At 41.4% G+C, this 25,501-nt stretch overlaps 1 protein-coding gene across 1 annotated transcript; it reads left to right on the top strand.

Annotated features, from left to right (window-relative positions):
- The first annotated feature begins 394 nt into the window (after positions 1–394).
- WDR82 (WD repeat domain 82) lies at positions 395–24,663 on the top strand. Its single transcript, XM_063121142.1, has 9 exons — positions 395–787; positions 14,943–15,040; positions 16,623–16,689; positions 16,876–16,975; positions 17,261–17,377; positions 17,843–17,998; positions 19,668–19,737; positions 19,975–20,117; positions 23,768–24,663. The coding sequence occupies exons 1-9, from the start codon at positions 627–629 to the stop codon at positions 23,795–23,797; spliced, it is 942 nt and encodes a 313-aa protein (XP_062977212.1). The 5' UTR covers positions 395–626; the 3' UTR covers positions 23,798–24,663.
- Positions 24,664–25,501: the final 838 nt, after the last annotated feature.

The following is a 25,501-nucleotide window of genomic DNA, read 5'->3' on the forward strand; positions in this document are numbered from 1 at the left end:
AGGGATTGGCTGTCTCCAGACTGAGACCAATGTTCCCGCTCGCCGGTCAGTTGCTCCCTCCACTGAGGCGAGCGTTCACTCAACACCAGCGCCAAAACGAGCAGGGCGATTGGGCGAAAGCGAGCACGAGCGATAACGCTCCTAGAATGCCCACTCCCACAATGCACTACCGGCGCTTCCCCGTAACAGCCAGGCCAAAGCTGTATCCCACAAGCCTCTCGTTGCTTGCTTGTTCAGTCGCCGTCGCGGGCTCGCTTGCCTCCAACTTACCCTACTATCCCATCATGCATTGCGCAGCTAGAGCCGCCGCACCTATTTCCTCCCTCCCATTTCCTCCGATGTCCCACAATTCCGCGCGCGCATTCCTCCCTTCCCCCCTCCTTTTCTCGGCCCCCTGGAGCCGCAAAATGGCGGACACAATGAGCAGGAGCCGCTGCCGCCGTCTCCTTACCGCAGCTTAAAACGAGCCCGCCTAAGGGCGCTTTCCTTCAGCTCGGCCTGCCTTCCCTTCCCGCCGTTTCCGTTCCCTCCCCGTGAGGTAGTCTCTTCTCCCTTTCCCGCTTCCCCTCACGTTTCCCGGCGCGCAGGCCCCGCCGGCTCCCCTTTCTCCTGGCGGCGGCGGCGGCATGAAGCTGACGGACAACGTGTTGCGGAGCTTCCGCGTGGCCAAGGTGTTCCGCGAAAACTCGGACAAGATCAACTGCTTCGACTTCAGCCCCAACGGCGAGACCGTCATCTCCAGCAGTGACGACGACTCCATCGTGCTCTACGACTGCCAGGAGGGCAAGTGAGTGCGGGCAGCGGACGGGAAGGTCGGCGAGTGGAGGCCCCCGGGCGAGCGAAACTTCCCCATTCCGCGGGGAAGTGGGCCTTACTCGAGGAGCAGAGCTGGTGGTTGATGTGGGATAAAGACCAATTCTTTAAATTAAAAGAAACCTTTTTAAAACAGCGGTGGGAAGGATGGTGTTGGTTGGCGCGACTGGGTCAGGGATAGGAACCATCTGCCTTTCAAGGAAGGGAGCGTTTGGGCGTGAGGAGTTGAGAACAACTTATTTCTTGACTTGAGGGAAGACAAGACCATACATTCTTTTAAGCAGTTTCCAAAGTTGGTGTGTTGTAAATGACCAAGAGTCTTGTGGCATCTAAAAGACTAACAAATGTATTCTGGTATGTTTCTACAAAGTGTTGTAAACTGCAGTGTTGGCTGTTCTTATCTGAAGCTTATTTTTGCATTTAAAGAGCTAAAACTATTTAGTAGCTAATGAGTTTCATTTCTAGATGCTAGAGGTTCTTGGATAATTGCACTTCTCAAGATTTTTTCTTTACACCAGACTTCCTCAACTTGATACCCTCCAGATTTTTGGGTCCTAGCATTCCTGATCCTGGGCTGGGGCTGATGGGAGTTAATTCAAAATATCTGGAGGGCACTTAGGCTGGGGAAGGCTACTTTACAATAAGTTGACATTGATATTCCATCAGATGTCTAGAAGTACAACCATCAGGCAATATCTGCTCAGCTTTAACAAAAGGGTATTGCTAAGGAGATGTTTTCATGAGAGCAAAATCAATTGTTTCTTGATATAGGATCATTTGGGGGATGTTCTGAACAGAAAAAAAATCAGAGGAAGGGGCATACTAAGGAAACTATAACCTAGGTGAAAGGAAACACAAGAAAGACCATAACTAGACAGAGATGATTGCCCAGTTTGCACGATCACCACAGCCTACCATGGTTTATACTGGGGCACCAGCAATCCACCCTCACTTGGTTCAGATGTTAAACCATGGCAATCACCTTTCACAGCTTGAATATTCAAAATGGCTGTTGGCACATGCTGCAACCCACCATGGCTTATTTATTATTAATAAATAATTTATTTATTAATTTAGCGGTGTACTGATAGCCATTTTGAATATTCAAAACGCGGTTGGTAGGTGCTGTGGTTTATCGTGAAGCTCAAACCAAGCAAGGGTGGGTTGTTGGTACCAAGATGCACCAAACTGCAGTGGAGCTAGGTTTTAGGACTCTGTAACAGTATTTTGGGTACTGTCTGTCTCCCTTGAGATCTGAGGTGGGGGCTGTGTTAAAGCTATGGGTCCAACTAAGTTCTGTATATTTGTAGATAAATCAGATATTACACAATGTCAGTAAGCCCCCAGGTGTTCTTGTTCTAAAGGAAACCAAACCCAGGGAAACATTGCATACCTGGAATCTTTAACCACTTGCAAAAGTGGTGTGGGCATAACAATATATTATTGGGGACCTTTAGAGTATAGGTGTGCGGGGATGTGTGTAAATTGAGGCTGAGGGAGATAAGTTTTGCAGTGACCAAAAATGGTAGCCTGCATGGAATTGGTTTGGGTCAGCAGAGGAACATGAATTGAATCTAACCAGTCTGTCAATTATTACTACTAGTTAGCCACTAGCAAACAAATGAAGCTGAAATTATAGCTATGATTATGTCAAATACTGCTCTGTATTTGTCTTGCCCTGCATCTTGAAGATTTAGTGATTCTAAGTATTTTTGTATGTGGAATTTGTGGCTGTTTAGTGGATTTGAATGGAATGGAGTGTAATGTAAAGGCTTTTGTTTTAGTTCAGATTCTTTTTGTTCTTAATGTCTTCTTAAGGTTAATCTAGAAACCATTTTTCTCTGAATCATTTCCTTTAAGTGTGAAGCCAAGAACAATGAGATAATATGAATGATAACCAAATCCTACTGAATGTGATGTTTTCAGCATCACACCTGTTACAGATTTTCCTTTAGCTTGCCTGCTAAGAGTCTGGTACACTTAACTCTTCTTGAATGTCCAGGTGCTGTATCACTTTACCTTGGTTTCATATTAGTTTTGAAATACCTAAAAAATCATGAGAAACTAAATTGCCAGTACTTAAAAAAGAATAAGTACTAAATACTTATTGGAATTGATCACGAGCCCCAGTAACGTTGTTCAGATTAATTCTTAACAGCATCAATGTTCAAGCTCTATTTAATGATAGGTATTTTTTACTTCTCTTTTGTGGTCATAGTCCCCATATTAACAACTTTATTTTTCAAGTGAGTTCATACAGAAGCTTCTCTGTATTTGAATCTACATATTATATAATTGTTTTCATTCATTAATACCATCAGTTGTCCATTCTGAAGCTGAGAAGATATAATGCTGTCAAAAACATTCCCAACCTATGAGTAGGTATGCTATTGTATAGGGATCACCAGGACACCTTGTTCTCATTCTGCAAATATCATAGAGAGTTTGAAAATAATCTTCCTTCTTAATCCATGAGGTTAGTGAACTATTGTTAAGAATGAATACTTACTTTTGCTACAAAATACCTTCTTAAATTAAGTGATACATACTTGAATGCATCATGGCTGAAAGTTACATACCATTTACATTGTAGGCTGTTCATAACATCACTTTTTTCAAAGAAGTGAGTGTCAAGCCTATAAGAATTCCTTATCCTCTCACTGGCAATTATTTGGGGTTGTTTTTTGCCACCTGTTACTGGATCATAGCTTGCAAGCTCTTTTGTTAGTTTGTTCCTCTATTGATTCTCGCAAACCACATGCAGGCTGCGTTTGGACATCACTTTAAGCCACAATGGCTTAATAAGCTACTCACAGAAGCATATTTTGAAAATATGCTACTGTTATTGCCCACACAATAACTTCCTGACTGTTAGAGCAGTATGACAGTGGAATCAGTTACCTAGGGAGGTTGTGGGCTCTCCCACACTAGAGGCATTCAAGAGGCAGCTGGGCAAGCAGCTGTCAGGGATGCTTTAGGGTGGATTCCTGCATTGAACAGGGGGTTGGACTCGATGGCCTTGTAGGCCCCTTCTAACTCTACTATTCTATGATTCTATGTGCATAGTTTATTAAGCTACTGTCATAATCTCAGTTATCCCTGCCCCCTGTACTGCAGTCTTCCCACTCCAGCGGTGGTGCTGTTTCACCCATTGACAACATCACAGCAGTCTGTTTTAACCTTCCACTATATCCCAATGAGAGGGGAGAGATTAATTCAGCGCTTCCACCATCACCTCGACAAGAAGCAGGGATGGCTGTGAAGCTCTAGAAGTATACAGGTTGTGGACCACACAAAGGAGCGAGAGCTCTGGGTGCACTAAAAGGGGATGGTGCAGATAAACCCGTGGAAGTTTTTAGGATCACGAGCAAACTTCATGCACAGTCTCCCAAAGTCAGAAGGCACCCAATGCACCATCAAAACCTTGCATGATTACACACAAAGGAGCGAAAAACCTGGGTGCACCAAAAAGGGGGTGATGCAAATAAACCCTTGAAAGTTTTCAGGAGTGGGACAAAACTTTATATACAGCATCTGGCACAGATGCACACAAGGCAAAATATCAGCCTTGCACAGCTGCCATCACCCGACCAAGACAGTGTTTGACACTGGGGGAGGTTGCTGAGTGCACTGCAGGGTGTTAGGGTGAGGTCGGGCTGTGAGTGCAATAATTGCAAGGCAAATTATGGAAACAGAAATCGGCCAGCTGGACGAGAGCGGCAGCAGTAGTTTTGATCAGTCCTGTCAAGCAACTCTGAAGGCAACCAAAATAACCCACTCTGCAGACCATGGATTATTTTGGCCAAGTATCATGCTCCCAACAGATGACAGAGTTTGTTGGGAGCATGATGGACCAGAGAAAGTATTATTTGCTTTCTAGGTGTAGCAGAAGTGACACAGCGCATCATTTCACTTAGCCCGTTGCAATATATTACAAAAATGTTTGGAAAGAAGACATACATTTATAGTGTTTATTGCTCAAATACTATAACCTACCAGAATAGTCTAGTATGAGATACTGTGTTGGTTTGGATGCAACAGTAAACCATAGTTTACTTTTGAAACAAAGCAAGCTGTGGACTGATGCACTCTCCCCAGTCCCTTTTGCTAAACGAGCTGTTTTCTGTTAATCCAAACTCAGGAGACTTTGCCTTATTTAAACTTTAAACTAGCTGGAATTGTTGTAATGAGGAAGTATTGCTAGTTTAGAATTGAAAATGTATGTTTCTGATCTCCCCTTCTTCTGGCATGCACCTGGAGTGGGAGTATGAAGCAAAGAATTGCCAGAATACATTACCCATAACATTAAACCATGTTTTAGCTTGGAATCCAAACCAGCTTATTGGTGTGAGGTTTAGACCCTGTTCAAATGACATGCTAAGCCACAGTGGTTAAGCTAAACATTCTGGCTTAACATGTTGTGTGAACCATGAACAAGTATGTTGTCAGAATCATTCCTAACCATGGTGGCTACATAACCATGGTTTAAACACATTCGCTAATGATTTAAAGAGTTAGTGGCCTAACCATGGCTTAGTGTGTTGTCTGATCAGGCCCATTTGTGCCTAGAATGATGGGGCTTAAGTTCAAATGCCTGCTCAGCCACAAAGTTCATAATTTCTTGGCCATCCTGCCATATAGTTACTATGATAATAAAAACATACTGGAAGTTTCCTTGAGTAGTTACGGCAGTAGTTAAGTTCAAAATGAACTTCTGCTTGCAGCTTGTTAAAGAGAGCACAACGTTTGCTTGTAAACTTCTTGGCTAATAATTCACAGATACTGGCTTGACTCAGTAGTCAAACATTTTTGTGGCTTCCTCTAAACCATGTGCTGGAGAATTTAGGGAAGGAGAAGGGTGGACTGTGTCTGGAGACGGGCAAAAGCAGTGCTGGGTTCTTGTGCCACTTAAGTGTGATGTGACTGGCAACTACCTCTGCATTTACCACATCGCTTGGGCAATGTGAGACAATGTCTTGCTACAGTGATAAATTAGATTGAAGGCTAAGATATTGGCTGTATTCCCATGTCACTGACTTACTGTGTGTGTGTGTTTGTGTGTGTGTGTGTGAGAGAGAGAGCATTCTGCACTCTTGGCCCTGATCCAGCATGGCTCTTCTTATATTCTTATGCCTGATTGCTTCCGCTGCAAGCAGGAGTGGCTAAACAAACCACAGACCTTCTGTCCATGGCTTGTTTTTTGTGGTGTGCTTGTCTAGGGAGGGACAAGCTAGAGTTCTTCGTTCGCATGTCATGATAAACAAACCATGGGCTCAAGGTCCCTAGTTTGTTTAACCACTCCCGGTTGCAGGAGGAATCATACAAGAGCGATCAGTTCATTATTGTAATCTACAAATGCAGCAGTTGAGGCATTTTATGATACTGTTTCCGTTGCAGGAAAGTGTCTCACGAATGAGAATACCATATTAACAATTAAGAGTGAGAATACTATAGAAACAGTGTTCCATGTCCCCCAATTCTAATGATGTGTCTGCTATCCAAGATTATCATAAGTAAAAATATGAATTGTATGAAGTTAAATGTGCAAATCATCCATGAACGTATTTCAGAGGTAGCCCTACTGCTGAACAAATTGCTAGCTCCTTTTTATTTTTGTTCTGGAAACAAAGCATAGTTGCTGTGGCCTTGCTTGGGGATGGAAAGGAAGGCTCAGAATTGTCAGATCAGATCTGCAGAAGAACCTTGAATTGGTCATATTCAGCAGAAATGTGATGAGTAAATAAAGTATTCAGCAGATTGGCACCAATAGCAGCTGTGGTTGGTCCTAACTGTATTGTGTTCTTTTGGACATCTTTGTTGTCCGCAGATTGCAGCAAATCTAAAGCATACTTAGAGATGTAAAATTTCCAGAAATTTTGATGCCATATAGGAAAAAATGGTACCGTGGTTTTGTTTTGCAGGGGTGGGGGAATGAAAGTTTTTGGGAAATTGTAAAATATGCAGTATTTTACTTATCTAAAGTCACACTATTACTTTAGGTGCATGAAATGTATTGTTTATAACTTGATATGCTTATAAAATATCATGTTTGTTATATTAATTTTTTAAATACAATTTATTCAAACAATTACACATTTATTAATTGACTTTACTTTTAATTCTTTTAATGTTTTTATTACAAATGGAGTTTTTAGCTGCTGAAAGAAATCTAGCACCTCTTCGTTTTTACCAATTTATGAGAAGCAGGCAAAAAAGTTGAAAATGGAAGAAACTGCCAATATTATAATGAAACAAGAATGATTTTATGCTTTCTGAACTTAATCTCTTCCACAGTGTCAAGCAACCATAGGGTTGGATTCAACCCTCACATGAACAGACATCCACTTACACAATGGAGCTTCTCTGGCTTCTCCTCCCTCTGCAGCTCCAGATCTGGACAGAAGTCATGGATGTGTACTTGGTGTAATGAGCTCCTGGCTCTCAGGGAACAAGTTTGTTCCTTTGAGGCCAAGGTTGCTGAAGCCAAGGTTCCTGACCTGGAGAAGCTAAGAGATAGCATGTTAGACAGTGCTTGGCTGGAGTCAGTTGTCGTGGTCCATATTAGTACCAACAATGTTAGGAAATGTAGTTGTGAGGTCGTGGAAGCCAAATTTAGGTTATTAGGCAGGAGGTTGAAATCCAGCACCACCAAGGTGGCTTTCACTAAAATGCTACCAGTTCCACCGCAGGGCCAGTTAGGCAAGCCAACTGAAAAGGATGAGATGATGGTGCAGAGAGGAGGGGTTCAGATTTGTTAGGCACTGGGGAACATTTTGGGACAAAATGCCCGTACAAGAGGGATGGGCTGGACTTAAACCAAAATGGAACCAGATTGCTGGCGCTAAACGTAAAAAAAAGTGGCAGAGCAGCTTTTAGACTAAATCCTGGAGGAAAGCTGACAGGAGCTGGGAAGCATCCAGTTCAGGTTAAATCATCTGAAGAAGACTAATATGAAAATGTTTTTGATTGTCCCAATGTAGAAGGTGAGCAAATAGGCCATGAGTACAGGATAGAACATGATAGCCAATTAAAGAAGCTAAAGTACAACAGTGAAAAAGGGACATGCCTGAGACATCTGGGAAGGGACACCATGTATATGTGTTTCTGTGCAAATGCTAGAAGCCTCCAAGCCAAAATGAGAGAATTGGAGTGCTTGATTTCAAAGGAGAACCCAGACATAGTGGGCATTACAGATACTTGGTAGAATAGAGAGAACCAGTGGGATATGGTCATCCCTGGATCTAAACTCTACAGGAAGAACAGGGAAGGGTGTGCTGAGGGTGTTGTTGCTCTTTATATCAAAGTCGGCATTGTATCAAGTACATTAGAGCACCTAAATGGGGCAGACTCCTCCACAGAAGTGCTGTGGGTGACAATACAGGGCTCGAAAACTAATTTAGTGCTCGGAAGTGCTATCGGCCCCCAAACTAAAATGTTCAGGGTGACCTTGAGATGGAAAATGAAATCAGGGAGGCCTCCAAATGAGGAAGTGTTGTAATAATGGGTGGCTTCAATTATCCTCACATTGACTGGATAAATGCATATTACAGTCATGACAAGGAGGTTAAATTTCTTGATGTTCTAAATGACTGTGCCTTAGAATAGTTGGTCATAGAACTGATCAGAGGGGAGGCAGTCCTGGACTTAATCCTAAGCGGTGTTGTCCAGGACCTAATACGAGATGGAAATATTGTTGAACCATTCGGTAACAGTGACCACAGTGCTATCAGATTCAATATATACTTAAGTGGGAAACTGCCCAGGAAATCCAACACAGTTGCATTTGACTTCAAAAGAGGGAACTGGTGAAAAGAAAGTTGAAATGGGGAATCAAGAGGGCTAAATCCTTGCAAAATGCATGGAGCTTACTCAAAAGCACAATAATAGAAGCTCAACTAAAATGTATTCCACAGGTTAGGAAAGGTAGCACCAAGTCCAAGAGGTCACCAGCATGGTTAACAGTGTCAAGTAAGCTATTGTAGAAAAGAGGGCTTCCTTCAGAAAATGGAAGTCTTGCCCAAGCGAGGAAAATAAAATGGAGCACAAGCTTCTACAAAGGCGATACAAGCAATAAAGCATTTTGAAGAGCACATCTCTAACAATCTCAAGGCCAACAGTAAAGGATTCTTTAAATATACCAGAAACAGGAAACCAGCTAGGGAGGCAGTTGGAGTGTTCGATGACAACATAGTTAAGAGAGTACTAAAGGAGGACAGGGAAATTGCAGAGAAGCTGAATGAATTCTTTGCAGCAGTGTTCACTGCAGAGGATACAGGACAGATGTCTATGCCTGAACTGATGTTTTCAGGAAGGGAGTCGGAGGAACTGAGGCAAATAGTGGTGACAAAAGATGAAGTTCTCAACCTTATTGACAAATTGAAATCAAATAAATCACCAAGCCTGGATGATATCCATCCTAGAGTTCTCAAAGAACTCAAATATGAAATTGTGGACCTTCTAACAAAAATATACAACATGTTCCTTAACTCAGTCTCCATACCAGAGGACTGGAAGATGGCCAATGTAACACCAATTTTTTAAAAGGGATCCAGGGGCGATCTGGGAAATTACAGGCTGGTTAGCTTGATATCCATTCCAGGTAAATTGGTTGAAAACATTATTAAAGACAAAATTAGTAAGCATATAGAAGGGCAGAAGAATCAATATGGCTTCCATAATGGCAAGTCCTGTCTCATTAATCTTTTAGAGATCTTTTACAGTGTTAATAAACATGTAGACAGGGGTGATCTGGTGGACATTGTTTACTTGGACTTCCAAAAGGTGTTTGATAAAGTCCCTCACCAAAGACTTTTGTAAAGCTTTCGTTAAAGAACAGAAAGAGTAGGAATAAATGGTAAATTCTCTTGATGAATGGAAGTAAATAGTGGGGGCCCAGAGGGATCGGTATTCATACCAATTCTTTTCAACTCGTTCTTAAATTATATGGAATTAGGAGTAAGCCATGAAGTGGCCAAGTTTACCGATGACACCAAATTATTTAAGGTTGTTAAAACACAAAGAGATTGTGAAGAGCTCCAAAGGGAACTCTCCAAGCTGGGAGAGTGGGCTTCCAAATGACAGATGCGGTTCAATTTAAGCAAGTGTAAGGTGATGCACATTGGGACAAGTATAATCTGATGGGATCTGAGCTGGCGGTGACCAAAGAAGAACGACATCTTGCGGTTGTGGTGGACAGCTCAGTGAAAATGTCAATCCAGTGTGCAGCAGCTGTAAAGAAGGCAAATTCCATGTTAGGCATTATAAGTAAAGGAATTGAGAATAAAACAGCCAGTATCATACTGCCTTTATACAAATCTATGGTGCAACCAACCTTAGAATACTGTGCACAGTTCTGGTCACCATACCTATATTACCGTATAGAGCTGGAAAAAGTGCAAAAAAGGGCAACTAAAATGTTTAAAGGGCTGGAGCATCTCCCCTATGAGGGAAGGTTACGACAGCTGGGATTGTTTAGCTTGGAAAAAAGGCTAAGGGGAGACATAGAGGTGTACAAAATTATGGATGGTGTGGAGGGAGACATTTTTCTTCATCTCCCATAATACTAGAACCCGGGGTCATCCCATGAAGCTGATTGGTGGGAGATTCAGGAAAATAAAAGGAAATTCTTCTTCACACACTGCATAGTTAAGTTATGGAATAACTACCACAAGATGTAGTGATGGCCCCCAATCTGGGTGCCTTTAAAAGAGGGTTGGATAAATTCCTGGAGGAGAAGGCTATCAAGGGCTACTAGCCCTGATGGTTATGTGCTACCTCCAGTATCCAAGGCAGTAAGCCTGTGTGCACCGGTTGCTGGGGAACATGGGCGGGAGGATGCTGATGCACCCTTGTCCTACTTGTCAACAGCTGGTTGGCCACTGTGTGAACAGAGTGCTGGACTAGATGGACCAGAGCTTTCCAAACTGTGTGTCACGATACGTTAGTGTGTCAGCTGCAGTGTGTAGGTGTGTCACACAAACGTAACAAGAAACCTCTGAGTCTATGTGAAAAAAGCAATACCAACTTGCATGCATTTTTACACAGCAAAGGTGCCGATTAGTATGGTGCACTAGTATATTCCCCTTCCGTCGTATCCGTGTATGCACACCACGGTCGAGGGATCATACAGGTACTGCGCATGCGCAGTAAGCATAATCGGGTCGAAACAGCTGATTCTGCGTCACTTCTGGTGACGTGGCTACACCTGAAGTGACGCATTCGAGAAATTCCATGGGTCCAGTTTTTTGATAGAACACCGTCTCAACCGCCGCTCGATCGCAGCTCAACAAAATTGGTTCAATGTGAAAGGTCTTGGAAATGTATGTTATTATCTTGCAAATCATATAATTTAAAAAATATAAATGAAAGGTTTTCATGAGATATATTGTGTCCCCATACATTTCGTTATTACAATTTATGTATGTGTCCGTATCTCTTATAAGGGGTTAGTTTAACCTTCAGTTTGCTAGTAAAACTGAATTACTGTGTCGCGAAATGATGCATGTCTAAAAAGTGTGTCACCAACATGAAAAGTTTGGAAAGCTCTGAGATGGACCCTCGGACTGATCTAGCATAGCTCTTCTTAGTTCTTATGAGATCTACCTGTTCTGGAGGCCCCCGCATTCCTCTGGAGCAGAGTTGGGGGTCAGTGGCGGTAGGGCAGGAAATTTGTTCTGTCACCAGTTCGTTCCCTCCCGGTTACAGAACAACATTGTTGGAAACACTCATTTTCAGAAAAAGAGCTGGGTGGGGGGAAGAGTGGGGGAACCACTGACTACTAACTTTGCTACATGAGGCTTTGATTAATCAGTCTCACTTTTTGTGCCATCGCTATCAACAGTTTCTACATTTTGAGATCCTTCATTTTTATTATCTTTATGGACTTCTAAAAACTGAAGGATTTTCCTAATTGAGGCAAGCTTCTCTGCCTTTTGACATGGCCATTAATTTCTTGATTTGGGATGAATATTTCCAAACATGGACTGGTTTCTTTCACATGCTGCTGAAGATGAAGGAATCTGAAGCAATAGTCAGAGGCTGTGTTATGTAAAGGCCTTGCCACCATGTTGTGGGAGGGATATACTTGGCTGAATCGCAGGCTACATTCCTAGGCCAAATACCTGAAGGTGTTGTCTATTCTGCATGATTTGAAAGTACTTTTCCAATTTCATCCTAATTTGTTGCTCATTTTGTAATCCAATCAAATGTAGGAGCAGTCCTATCATCACTTACATGTTTGCCTTTGAAATATGGATTTAAGACATTTGCAGAAGCATGTACTGGCTGGCAACAAAATTCTTTCTATTTCTTAATAAAGTCTCTCACTTTACATTCTTCTGTACTTGTAAGCAGAGATGCACTTAAATTCTCAAACTCTGTTGATTTTATCTTGGCATTTGGTAAGAAATGTCTGTCAATAGAGCACTGTCTGATTCAGATACAGTGAGTGCTGAAAAATCTGGCTTTAGAATCTTTAGGGAGTCTTGCAGCTGCACTTTATACTTCAGCTACAGTATGAGTAGCTTTTCCAAGTTTCATATTTTTTTTCTTCTGTAGATCCTTTGGAGTATGTCCAGCTTCATAATGTCATTTAGAAGTGAGTTTAGCCTCTGGGATGCACATTCTATTGCAGTAATATTGGATGATGCTAATGATGATTTCTATACTGCCCCATAACAAAAACTCTCTAGGAGGTTTATTTATCCATTATGAACCATGCTGCTTGCATGTTTCTTGCATTGCCAGTCAACAAAGCAAATACTATACCATTTCCAATCTTCTGTAGGACATATTTTACAGCTGGGATACTCTGCAGGATGTCTGTTCTCTCTTGTTTCAATGCTTCTGGAAAAAACTGGTTGTGTTATCAAAATGTTTATGATACCTTCTGCCTGCACATTTGTCCATCCATCTGTAACTACTGCTAGTTACAGTGCTTCGCTGATTTTTCCTTGCAGAGATTCTATTGCCTCTTCATATTCTGATTCTAAAAGAAGTTTGCTCAAAGAATATCTGCTAGGCAAATGTCTTAGTAATTTAAACATTTCCTGCCATTATGCATTTTCAGTTAATGACAATATATTACAATTTTTTCCTGAACTACAGATATCATCTTGTCTACAAATGGGCAGTCTTTTATACAGTTGTTTGCAGTATTTGGTTATTTGAAGATGTTGATGATACAAAAGCAGCAGCAAGATTGAGAGCTACTTTCTTTATCATGGTCCTCAGTCATGAAGGACTTTTTAATTGTCTACAGGACAGTTCATGCATACAAGGTTGTGTTTGGTCATCCTAGCAGCCTTTGGAAATACATACTTAACTTAACACAATTTGCAAATCTCATTTCCCGTTAGAATGACTTGCAGTATGGAAATGCTTCCATATGCTAGAAATTGGTCTCACCATTTTGCTGAAGGAAATAATTTAGCGTTTTCATGTGAATACTAATCTACTAAATTTGTACATGCGGTAGTTTAGTATTCACATGTAAATTCTAAGTTACCTCTTTCCTGCCCTACAGGTTTCACCTTACTGCTAATGCTGAGGAGTGATTTTGTCACAATCCATCACATCAGTAGGGATTGTTATAGTTTACTTAGGGATATAAAGATAAACTAAGGCAGCTAAAATATAGTTCAGTTTTCTGGATTAAGATGCATTTAAACTCTTACCTTTCAATAAAGTATACTTTCTTTCAGCTCCTTTGTGCTACTCTGTGGTGTCATGGATCTCAAGGCCAGGCTGAGTACATAATAGGCAGACTTCTGTAAAGCTTTGTACAGTATCCGATCACTACAGTGCCTGCACACTGAGGACAAGTGGTAGAAGTGCAACTCTCAAATGCAAGAGCAAGGTGCATTTTTGCCTCCAGGGGGGCATGACCATTTTCACAAGGCAAGGAAGAAGAATTTAGTGCTTCATCTCTTTGCTTGTGGGCTTCTTGTTCAGATCCAAATTAGAAGTTGGTGGGTCTGTTCCTGCCTTCCTAACTAGGCCTCAAGGGACTGGGAGTGGAGGACACTGGCAGCAGCATCCATTTGCTCCTGTAGAGATTAGAAACAAGCACCTTATTGCCTTGCTTGCTCAAAAGGCTGTGGAGAAGAGCAAGAGGTGGGGTTTTAGAGCTGCAAAGGGCTGAACTCATCCTGGCCTTGAGATCCACGACACTACAGAGTAGCACAAAGGAGCCGAAAGAAAGTATACTTCTTTATTGAAAGGTAAGAGTTTAAATGTATCTTAATCCAGAAAACTGAACTATATTTTAGCTGCCTTAGTTTATCTTCAAGTCTGCCTATTATGTACTTTTTAGAAATCATGTCAGGGGAGTAAAGGCTGGGTAGTAATATATGAACACCTTGTTTTAACACCTTTTATTCATGATTCTAGAAGTATCTTTCACAATCCATTTTTCCAATTTCTCAGAAAAAAACATAGAAGTCTTTGGGAGCAAAAGTGGGGTGGGGGGAGGCTTTCCATCTTTACCTGCAGTTCCATGTATCTTCTGAGAAAACTCAATTATTCTGGATTTTCTTATTGTTTATTGGGGGCTGTTTCTTCTCTCTCTTTTTAAATTTAGTGGTGTTTTAATTTAATGGTCGCACCAACAGCTGGAAAGTCTATTTGTGCAGGGGGAGGAAAAGGAGATGAGTGAGGCTGCAACAGCAGGGGAAAGCGCTGCATGAGCAGTGAGAAGGCTGAGAAGGTCTGTTCGTGTGGGGCAGGGGGAAGAGGAGGAAGGGGAACATGAAAGGAGAGAATGCAAGCAAAGGAGGGGGGACAATAAAAGAGGGTAGTAAAACAAAGAATCTAAGTGGGGGCAAAAAAGAGAGAATCTGGAAGAGTAATTCCCCTGGCCCAAATGACTGCAAGATGAATGCGTCCTCAGGACTTCCAAAAAATGAGAAATGTGCCTGTGCGGCCAAAAGTTTGCCTACCCCTGGACTTCTATATTACCCACAGTTTATTTTTCTAGTAATGGAAGTAGAGAAAAACAACATTCCTATAAAGTCAACTGGATTCTTTCAGTTATAGTGTGTGATTCCTTTTTTTAAAAGATTTTGATATGGTTGAGCAGAGTTCTTAAGTGTTGAAACAAGTCTAATTGTTCTTACATTTCTTCTTGGCAGACCAAAGAGAACACTATACAGTAAAAAATATGGAGTGGATCTCATCAGGTACACACATGCTGCCAACACTGTGGTGTACAGTTCCAATAAAATAGATGGTAAGTGATATATTTATTGTCCCCAATCTTTAGATGGTAAATGACTGTTTTCCTGCTCTTAGGGTCTAATTTCTAAAGCATTGCTTTCAAAGAAGTTCTCTGAAGAGTTTTTGACTCAACAATAAATCAGGGTGAAATGCAAGCATGCACCAGTGATTTGATATCGAAGGGCATGATATTGTCTCTTAACTTTGCCACTGGCTTAGTTTTTCCTACATTTTATTCATCAATCTTTTCCCCAATTCTCAAAATGTGTACTTAGGAGCATATCCCTTGAGGTCTCGAAATAAGTGTGCTTAGTATAACTGTATTAGTTTCTCTTTCTCTCAAAATGTTATAGTGAAATTTTAACAGAATGTCTAGAGCCATCATGACAAATGATGTTGTAATAATCTGTTTTATATAAATAATCCCCAACAGAGTGGTTTCTGTTGGTGACATCCTCTGCAAACTTTTGTATATCTGAGCTTGTTTTGCAACAGAAATGTGTTGCAAAATTTTGAAAGTTTGTGTCTAGTTTCCTTTTTTATTCCTCGCTCTGTCTCCTTCCCACACATTTTCTCCTAATCCTTCAGCAACATCCAGTTCTCCAAAACATTGTCCTGCCTTCTGTTCTGCTTGCTCCATAGACTCTGAAATTTCCACCTTCAATGCATCCGTCATCAACTCTTGACACCTTTCCCCCATTTTCTCATCAGTGGTAGCCTTCTCATCCCTATCCGTGACTCGCCCCTTCTATTCTGTGTTGTTCATATTTTTGCGCAGCTGAACTAGTTCTGGTGAAGAATCTTAACTTTCTGATCCATGAGATTCTAATATAACTACATGTCTCTTGGCTGTTCTGGCTGGGCATGATGGGGGTTGCAATCCAACACATCTGGAGGGCACCAAGTAGCAGAAGTCCAATTTAAGTATTTGACTAAACTATGCTTGGCTAAGACATTTAATTAGTCAATTGGTTTTCTAGCTTGCTCTTCTACATTTATCCTTTTAAGTCCTGTTAATTTAAACTGTACAAATAATTCATTTCATACCTATTTATGCTTTGGCTCTGTGTAGTAAACAGCTAGTAAGGTGGGTTTTTTTTGGCCAAATTCAGCAGTCATAACCTGAAATGAGATGTTGAGATATTTGGCATCATTCAGAAAGAGAGAATTTCAGAGTTAGTCAGGTGAGTTATTTTTCTTTTTCCTCAAGGAGGCCCATCACAATTGGTATGTGTGTGTGTATGAATGAATGTTTAGGTTCTTCTGAATTTTTGCTTGAGCCAACTCTGCAGATGTAATCCTTTATGAAGAATTCTTCACGTTTCAAACCTGATTCCACGTACCATACACTGCCTGGTTCCAGGCTGAGGTAGTAGTTTGTACAGTTTGAGGGTCTATGATACCACCCGGTACAGGAGATAACTGTACAGGCCACTGCCTTGCCTGGGGCAGAGCACTTTCAGCTAAAAGAAGATGCTTCCTACCTATCTCAGATTTGTGGTTATGTTTATCTTATTGAAATAAGCAAGCTATTACTACAACCAGGCATTGTAGAGTTGCTGTATAATATTTGCCTTGTGCATGTTTTCTTGCAGATACAATCAGATACCTCTCACTGCATGACAATAAATACATCAGATACTTCCCAGGACACAACAAGAGGTAAGAAGTGGAGCAGAGCAGTCATGAACTTTGTGGCAGGGAAACAGAAAGTACAAAACAAAGCAATGGTTAACTAAGCTAAGCTACAGAAGATTTTGTCTTTATCTCTTGTCTAAATGTTTCATGTTTTCTTAAACTTGCAAGAATGAAAGATGAAATATGGTGCAAATTATTTCTTTGTTTCAGAGTTGTTGCTCTATCTATGTCTCCAGTGGATGATACCTTTATTTCTGGGTCACTTGATAAGACCATCAGACTTTGGGATCTTCGGTCTCCAAATTGCCAGGTAAAATTTCAGATAGTCCATGTGAGCTATGCTAGGGGATGGCTTCAAATGTGGAATAAATTATAAATGTAGTCCTTGATTCCAGTATGGTAGTAGAAATACACAAAAAGACCCTATACATGTCTCATGCCTAGCTAAGGATGTTGAATTATGAAAGTACATAGTGACACTCAGTATTGGGAATAATAATAATAATAATAATAATAATAATAATAATAATAATAATAGCACTTTGTTTTCTGAAAACAATGGAATAATTCCTTTACACTTCTTTCCATATTCTAGGGTTTGATGCATCCTCAAGGGAAGCCTGTGTGCTCATTTGATCCAGAGGGCTTGATTTTTGCAGCTGGAGTTAATTCCGAAATGGTTAAACTTTATGATCTTCGTTCTTTCGACAAGGTATGTAATGCTCAGGTGGTTCTTGCATTACTTAGATTCCCGAAAGAGAATTCTAAACATGACAACTGTATTAGGAATAGAATCTCTGTGGTTCACTGATTGTGTATTTAAATTTGTAAAGCAAAAAGTCACACTCTGGGTCTCTCCTACAAGTTAAGGCATAACTCATTTTTGGTAGGTGATCCAGAGTGTGCTCTCTTGCTTAAAATGAAAAGTGCTTTGCTGGATCAGATGAGGTCCAACTAGACCAGTATTCTTTGCAAGAATCCCAGCAACCAGTAGGCACTAACTGGTTCACCAGTGGACTACAGTGTACCTCATGCTCACTGCTGGCTTAGATAACCTTAGTTTTCTTGGGAAAACATAATTCAAAACGTATTTTGTGCAGATTCATGCTGACTTCCATAAGCAGAATGACTGGTTATGGTTCTGCTACATGTCCTCATTTGGCTTCCTTTCTTGAAGGGTCCATTTGCTACCTTTAAGATGCAGTATGACCGAACCTGTGAGTGGACTGGGTTGAAGTTCAGCAATGATGGTAAACTTGTTCTTATATCAACCAATGGAGGGTTCATCCGACTCATTGATGCCTTTAAAGGAGCCGTTCTTCATACATTTACGGTGAGGACTGCTTTCCTTACTTTCCTGGGAGCCCTTTACTTTGGGCTTCCCTCAGGGTTAGGGTGAGATGTGTGACCCAGATCGGCTAGTACTGTTTTAGAGGAAGCTTTCTCAATTGTCTACATTTATTCTCTCTATTATGTTATGAAAATGTTGAAGGTATTCAGTTGACCAGATTCTAATTCTGCTAACCTCTTAGAATTAGGTGAAAATTTGGGTTTGGAAATGCACCTCAGTGGGTAAGGCTGAAACAGTAAGAGGGGCCACTGAATCAGTATTGTAACGCAAATAAATTAAGTTTATTGAAACACAATACCCAGCAGATAAGGAAAATAATAAAGCAACCAGAGCATGCAGCCCTATTTCATATTGCATAATTCATTCTAAAACTCACAGCAGTTTATAGCTACCAGGATCCACCAATATAAATTTGTCCAGTGGTACTTTCTCCTTGGGTTTTTATATTGATGAGGATTTTTCCACCCTCTTTGTTTACCCAGTTTTCCGCAAGAAAAAAATGGGTGTCCCTCTAAAATGCCATCTAAGTGTTTTTCCCCACCTTGTTCTGGCTTCATCTGCTGCCAAATGATGCCTTCCTCATGCCTTTATCAGACAAGGTCCCAAATATGCAGCTTCTCTGTATGATGAAGCTTACATAGAGCCAAGCTGTAATTGCCCGTCATGGCTGATACTAGGATTTGTTGAACCCAATAGGTCTCTGGATCCGATAGGGCTAGATTGACAGCACATCAGTTTGTTTAATTAAATGTAATTTCATTTCACGTGCACTTTAAATATATTCAATGTTTGTCTAATTGCTTTTTACATACCTCCCCCTTTGACCAAAGATTTCTTGTGGACCATCCTCTCGGGCTGCAGTGGGTAATCTTTTTGCCACTGAAGACCCTGTGGTGATAGGCAGTGGGTCAGGGGCTCACATGCACAGCCTTCTCCTCACTCTCAAATGCATTCAGGCTCAGGCATGGACCTTTTCCCCCACCCCCAGATATACACAAACAATGTCTCTCCCCACCCCATACACACACATCATGCTGGAATGGGGAGGTTTAAACCCTCTCCTCCCTGCACACTGAGGCCAGATCTACACCAAGCAGGATATCACACTTTGAAAACAGTTTGGAAATGGTGTATGGAATGTGTCATGGGCCCCAACTGTTCTCAATACCATTATAAATGGTTATAAGACAGTAGTGTAGATCCTGCCTGAGATCCTTTTAAAAGCAGAAATCATGCTGGTGACAGCCAGCCTCTGGCTTTCAAAGGCTCTCCCTACTAGGGTGGAGAAAGCCAGCCCCCTCTTCACCCCAGCAGGGGTGTCTTTAACCGCTGCCTCTAGCACTTCTGATGCAAACAAGCTTGTTGCTCCCGTGCTGCTAGTAGCAGGGCATCATCATGTCTTTGCTACACAGCAGGCTGCAAGATGCCCACATGTGCTCTAGGTCAGCAGCGAGCAACCTTGTCCTTCCAGATGTTTTGGATTATAATTCCAAGTAATCTTTTGGCTGGGGCTGATGGCAGTTGTAGCCCAAAACTCTAGAGCATTGCTTACCCGTGCTCTAGGGGGATCCCTATCTCTTTACTTATGGCTTGGTTTGACCTTTCTGTTCTTGCTTCATTATAGCCACCAATTTTACTCTTTCCCCCCCAGGGATATAACAACAGTAAAGCTGTCACACTGGAGGCTTCATTCACCCCAGATTCCCAGTTTATAATGATTGGTAAGAAAGCCAGTTTTCCTCTGTGTATAACTGTGGGGCACCAGTTTTGTAAATCACTTTCGAAGTCACTTCGATAAAACCTCTGGCCTTGAAAAGATTTCTGCCCTTCTCTGGAGTACCTGGTTGATTTTGTGTGGTGATCTGTTTGGTGTCCCATGATTGTGGTTTACCTGGGTTGCTTGATGAATAGGTCTTCTGCTGGTTGTTGATATTGATATTGCATAATCCAACTTGCAGGATCAGAGGATGGGAAAATCCACGTCTGGAATGGGGAGACTGGAATGAAGGTAGCAGTGCTGGATGGGAAACACACAGGTCCCATTACCTGTTTACAATTCAACCCCAAGTTTATGACCTTTGCCAGTGCGTGCTCTAATATGGTAAGGAGACCGTATGCTTTTGCAGAATTCTAAGCAAATTGGTTCCTTCGTTGATTGGCTATTCTTTTGTTGAAAAGAGATTAGGAGGTTGTCATCAGTTTTGAATAATAATAATCATTCTTTGGGCAGTGAAAATGAACAGTTCTTTTTAACTCCCCGAAGTTGCTCCTATTACTTTCCAAATGGACAAAATGCAGACTAATTAGCTGTGACCCTCTCTGTCTGCAGGCATAAAAGAATGTAGGAAGAGTCCTGGTTGACCCCAGCTTCTAGTGTTACAAGACTGTGTTTTGACTTCTGTTTTCCCTTCCCTGTTTAAATATATGTGAGCTTTTTTCTTAAATTAAGATTGTAAAAATTTACTTTAAATATATTTAAAATTATAATACCTTTTTAAAAATCCTGGTATAAGCTACTATCTGCATGTATTACAGTTGGAAAATTAGCCTATGAATTATTTTGAATAAAACCACATTAAAGCCCATTCACAATTCCTTAAGACTTCATTTAGGCCACTTTCAGATTGAGCTAAAGGGTATTTTTCTTTTTCTAAAGAAGCAATAAAAAAGCCCTACCTTTTGAGTTCAGACAGCTAGTAACATGGCATGATAGATTATATAATAGCACCACTTCTAAGAGTAAAGTTGAAGGCCATGCCCAGCCAAGGCCTTAGGTATGCAGAAAAATAAGGCGCTGATTAAAAGAGAGAGAAAAACAGAATTAATAAATACCCCTCCGTCCTAATGAGGGTTGCACATATGCAAAGCCCTCCCTTAGAAATGGTTAAAAGCTCTTTCATGATGGAAAGAAGGCTGCAAAAGGACCATCTTCCCTGAGGGTAGGCAAGGTAAGAGAGGGCAGGAAGAGCCTGATGAACTGCCTCATCCAGCAGCTGATGGTCCCATTTGAGGTGCTGCCTTCCTTTCCACTGTAGGGCTGCTGAAGAACCATTCTGCTCTGAGGGGATGAGAGAGAGGAGCCGCCTGTTGATTGAGAGCTTCAGCTATTGGGCGGTATAAAAATGCAATAAATAAATAAATAAATATCTAATTGGGAAAAACAGCCTGAAAAGAGCAGGCAAGGCATATAGTTGTGCTGTCAATGAGCCAGTGACAAGTATGGAAAACAGCTACTGCAGACAAAGTTTTTGAACTTTAGGGTCTTTTGGGACCTGGCCCAGGAGAACGTTTAAATATTTCTTCCCCTTGCCTTCAACAGGGAAGAAACATTGGGCATGCACACACCACCACCACCATTGTCTCATTTCTCGTTCGTGGTGGTTTTTCTTGATGGGCATTGCCAAGTCATGCTGTCTTTTACTGATTCAGGAATTCAGGGCGCACTGGTTCCCAAAGCAGTGAATAATATTACACTGTCAGCCTCCAATCTAAGCAATAATGCAGGAAGAAGCAGTTAGATTTCAGTAATGGCCCCTATGTGGGGCTGCCCTTGAAGATGATTCGGAAACTGCAACTGTTACAGAATGGAGCAGCTAGGCGTCTGAATCATATTACTCCTCTTCTGTACCATTTACATTGGCTGCCTGTTAGCTTCCAGGCCCAATTCAAGATGCTAGTTTTGGCCTTTAAAGCCCTAAATCGGGGTGCAAAAAAAAAAAAAAAAAAAAAAGGAGCCCATGAAGGTGTGAAGCAGCCCCCCACAACTGCCTGTTTTCATTTTTTTTTAATGAACAAGCTTACCAGACACGATTTTGCAACTCAAAATGAGGAAAATACTTTCCTTCTCCCCACCCCACCCCGCATCTGTTGCTATCATTAATAAAAATATTCCCCCATTCATTATATGTATTTTTATGCTCCCTGGAGCTCAGAGAATACTTCCTTATTTGTACTTTCTTTCCGTCCGTTGGCACTTTGGAAAAACAGGGCTTCTATGGCAGGAACCATAAAGCCTTAGAGTAGCATCTGAGAGAGTGTCACCTTGTACCTATAAGCTAGGCAGCCTGAATTCACTACTGCTGCTCCTGCTTTCTCCAGGAAAGGTAAACTGATGCTTTGAAGGGGAAACGTTATAAGGAGAAGGGTATATTATAAAGAGGAAGGGATGGGATAAATGAAATAAAGGGGGTAACAGAACATCTTCAAGGGCAGCCCCACATAGGGGCCATTACAGAAATCTAACTGCTTCTTCCTGCATTATTGCTTAGATTGGAGGCTGACAGTGTAGCCAGCGGCAGGCAACCCAGTGTCCTTCAGAAGTTTTGGACTACAGCTTTCATAATCCCTGATTATTGGCTGGGGTTGATGGAAGTTGTAGCCCAAAACCTCTGCAGCACGCCAGGTTGCCTACTGCTGGTATTGCCATACCCCAAACAGCTGATCTGTAGCACTCTGTTAACAGTGCCGGGAAGGGATTTGACGTCTGACTCAATAGTGCTCTTGCTCTATAACATTCAGGTCTGGGGCTGGCAGTGTGGTGTGAGGAGGGGGAAATTTAGATAGGAGGCCAACACCACCTTCTTCCTCTTAATACCTTTCCAGGGGAGAAGTTGAGTTCCTACAGGCCCCCAAATTACCCACATCACACTTCTGAAATGCTGTCAATATATAGAGGATGGAAACAGTAATGTAAGAAAACTTCCCTATTATTGCCAAAGGAGTGTGAGGGGACGGAGGGAATGGAGGATCTATCAAACCTACATTCTCATACTTTCCCCATTGTCAATTCAGAGTTTCTTGGCCTTTTGGATGTACGCTTCTGGCACAATTCCAGAATACATTTCCTAAGAGCACATGCAAACTTCCTATGAGCTAGGCTGGGGAGGGCTTAGATCAGTATTCTGCAAGAGAAGGCTAAGCATCCCTTCTTTAATGCTGATTTATAAGTGGGTTGGAGTGGCTACAGTAGACCAGGCAAGTATTGGACACCCACATCCAGGTATTTCCAAGGAAAATACAGCTTGTCTTACATATATGTTCTTTGTGTCCTTGCCATTAGTACAGAGAGGCAAACGGAAATCTGTTAATCTTGCAGTGGACTAACCCCATTTCAAAACACACTGAACAATGTGTTTTGGAGCAGACATGGAATACATGAACAGGAAGTTAAATTCTCATTTAATTAAATGACATGTTCTAATTCTTAAATCATCCCTTTTTTAATATGCCCCTTTTTAAAAGACTTTGTACAATTTAAGTCAATTTAAACTGGAGAGTTAAATCTTTTGTCCTGTTAATTTGAATTGATGTGGTCCAAGAGCCTGGACTGTATTGATTAATGGTGCCATCTTGTACCAAGTTGAGCTGTCCTACTTCATCAGGCTTTTCTCTGCCTTGCTGAAATGGTGGCAGATTGGGCTTAAGGTGGGTTCATTCATGATACTGTTCTGAAGTGGTGGGGCCACAACAAAGTCATAAATAAAACTGGACTGCTAATGAAGTTCAGCACTTACCTGGAATGTACTATGTATCTTGACGGTCTAAAAGACTGGGTACAGGGTGTTTGTTATCTTTTTGCAATTCTCCTTAGTCTGATCACCTCTGTCTAGAGACTTTTAGATGAACATACTGAGCCTAGATCAGATTTCTAAAGTGCTGTGACTAGTAGGTTTTTGCCATTATCTGAAGTCTAATCATTGTTGCAAATCAGCAGTTAACACATATCGTTACCATCATACTTTCTTCTTTCAGGCCTTTTGGTTACCAACTATAGATGACTAGTTCTGGATTCATCATTTCCATTGGCCGGGTTTCATGCTGTATTGACAGCAACGTGATTTGTGAAGACCACAATGAAAGAATTGGGATTGCTTCACTCAGAATGAATGTTCCCATCCAAAGCATCCTATGTATGTTTTGCTGCAGACTCTTTGTTACATTTCCTCAAAAGGATTTCTTCATCTGGCTGTGCATTACTGGTCTGGAAACTCGAGAAGGAGATCTGGCAGCATCTCAACTTCTCCCAGAACTCATTCCAGCTGATCTCAAGTTAACACCTTTGCTCTGGAGTATATTCTGGCTCTATTTTGCCACTTCTAATACATATTATTACTTCAGTCCCTTTTGATTTTAAAAAAGGGTTATCACTTGTAAAACACCTGGGATGCTGGGCTTTTTTAAAAGTGAACTTTCCAGTGTGTTCTTTACAGTCAGAAATATCAAAAGTATCTATGCTGTGCACTCTTCAGCAAATATTTCTTTGTACTATATACAACACTGTGCCATATATACAGGTAACTACTCAGTTGCTGGAGGAAGTTTCTAGGGCTACTCTGTCCTGTACCTGTGCGAAGTGCTGATGCTTCTTTGACTTTTGAGCTCCCAAGAGACCATGTAGGAGCTTTGGCCCTTTGCCATGGACAGCATCTGGGACATGCACCTACTTGGGGTTGCTCCGATGAAAAATCCTAAGCAATACTGGAGGCTTTCAGTTGGAAAATGCTCTCAAATGGACTGGATGGAAATGCACTCCCTATACCGATTCCTTAAGTGTAATCCTAGCTGATTGTGTAAATACCTGGGGGTGGGGTGGAAAAGGCATTGTATTTTTTTACTATTAGATATTAAAAAGCAACACTTGGACCAATGCAGTATTGTGGAATGAGTCTTGGTCATGTACTTGCCTCTCAACATTCCAGATTTCCATTGCATTTTTCCAAGGTACTAGGTACAGGTTGTATATCTCCTCTCTCCCCCCTCCACACACAATCGTCATCTATTATGTATTGTGTCCTTCTGGTAAGTACAAATTTAGTTAGCGGATTTTTTTCTTCAGGCTAACTTAATGGAATTGTATGGTTTCCAGTTATTTTTCCTTTTTGACCTGGTAGTTCCTTTGCAGAAGAATAACAGGGCCTGTAGTAAACATGTCCTCTGGCATCCTTTCCAGATCAGCAGGAAATGTAACTAAACTCAGCTGTTCTCTAGCTGCATTCGATAGCCTTGGAGGTCTAGAATACTAATACCACATTTCCACTAGATTTATTAAGGCAGTGTGTGAACTGTTTGACCTCCTGGTTTAAAATCGTCACTACCAAACACCTAGTACTGACAGCCTATACATTTCAAGAACTACATTTCAAGCAAGTGCAATTTCAGTGCTTCATGGTCTAGTAGATTCATCCCCCTTTAAGCCCCTAGTGATTCTATCTTCCTCAGCCACCAACCCATTTTCATAAGGTGCCCGGCCTTGTCCTGGTTTTGCTTAGCATTGATCCAATGCTATGGAGATATTTTCTGTGCAAATGTTCCCTGTACTTCCAAAAAGCTACTGTGCATGAGCCAGTCTGAGGAATGTAATATTTTAATTTTGGGTTGGTGAGAAAAGTGTGGGGGATGTGGGCAGGGAACTTCTTAGCTGCCTCCATGCAAACTATATTGCATTCATCCTCAAAATGTTTTTTGTGTTGTATTTGTGACCAGATG

This window comes from Elgaria multicarinata, chromosome 3, assembly GCF_023053635.1.
Source record: "Elgaria multicarinata webbii isolate HBS135686 ecotype San Diego chromosome 3, rElgMul1.1.pri, whole genome shotgun sequence".
Classification (NCBI taxonomy): Eukaryota; Metazoa; Chordata; class Lepidosauria; order Squamata; family Anguidae; genus Elgaria; species Elgaria multicarinata.

Bases quoted from the DNA above. Each gene is read 5' to 3' on its own strand.
- WDR82 (XM_063121142.1), top strand. From the start codon at position 627: ATGAAGCTGACGGACAACGTGTTGCGGAGCTTCCGCGTGGCCAAGGTG. The intron at 17,378-17,842 runs GTATGTAATGCT...CCTTTCTTGAAG, and splicing joins ATCTTCGTTCTTTCGACAAG to GGTCCATTTGCTACCTTTAA. The intron at 20,118-23,767 runs GTAAGGAGACCG...TTCTTCTTTCAG, and splicing joins CCAGTGCGTGCTCTAATATG to GCCTTTTGGTTACCAACTAT.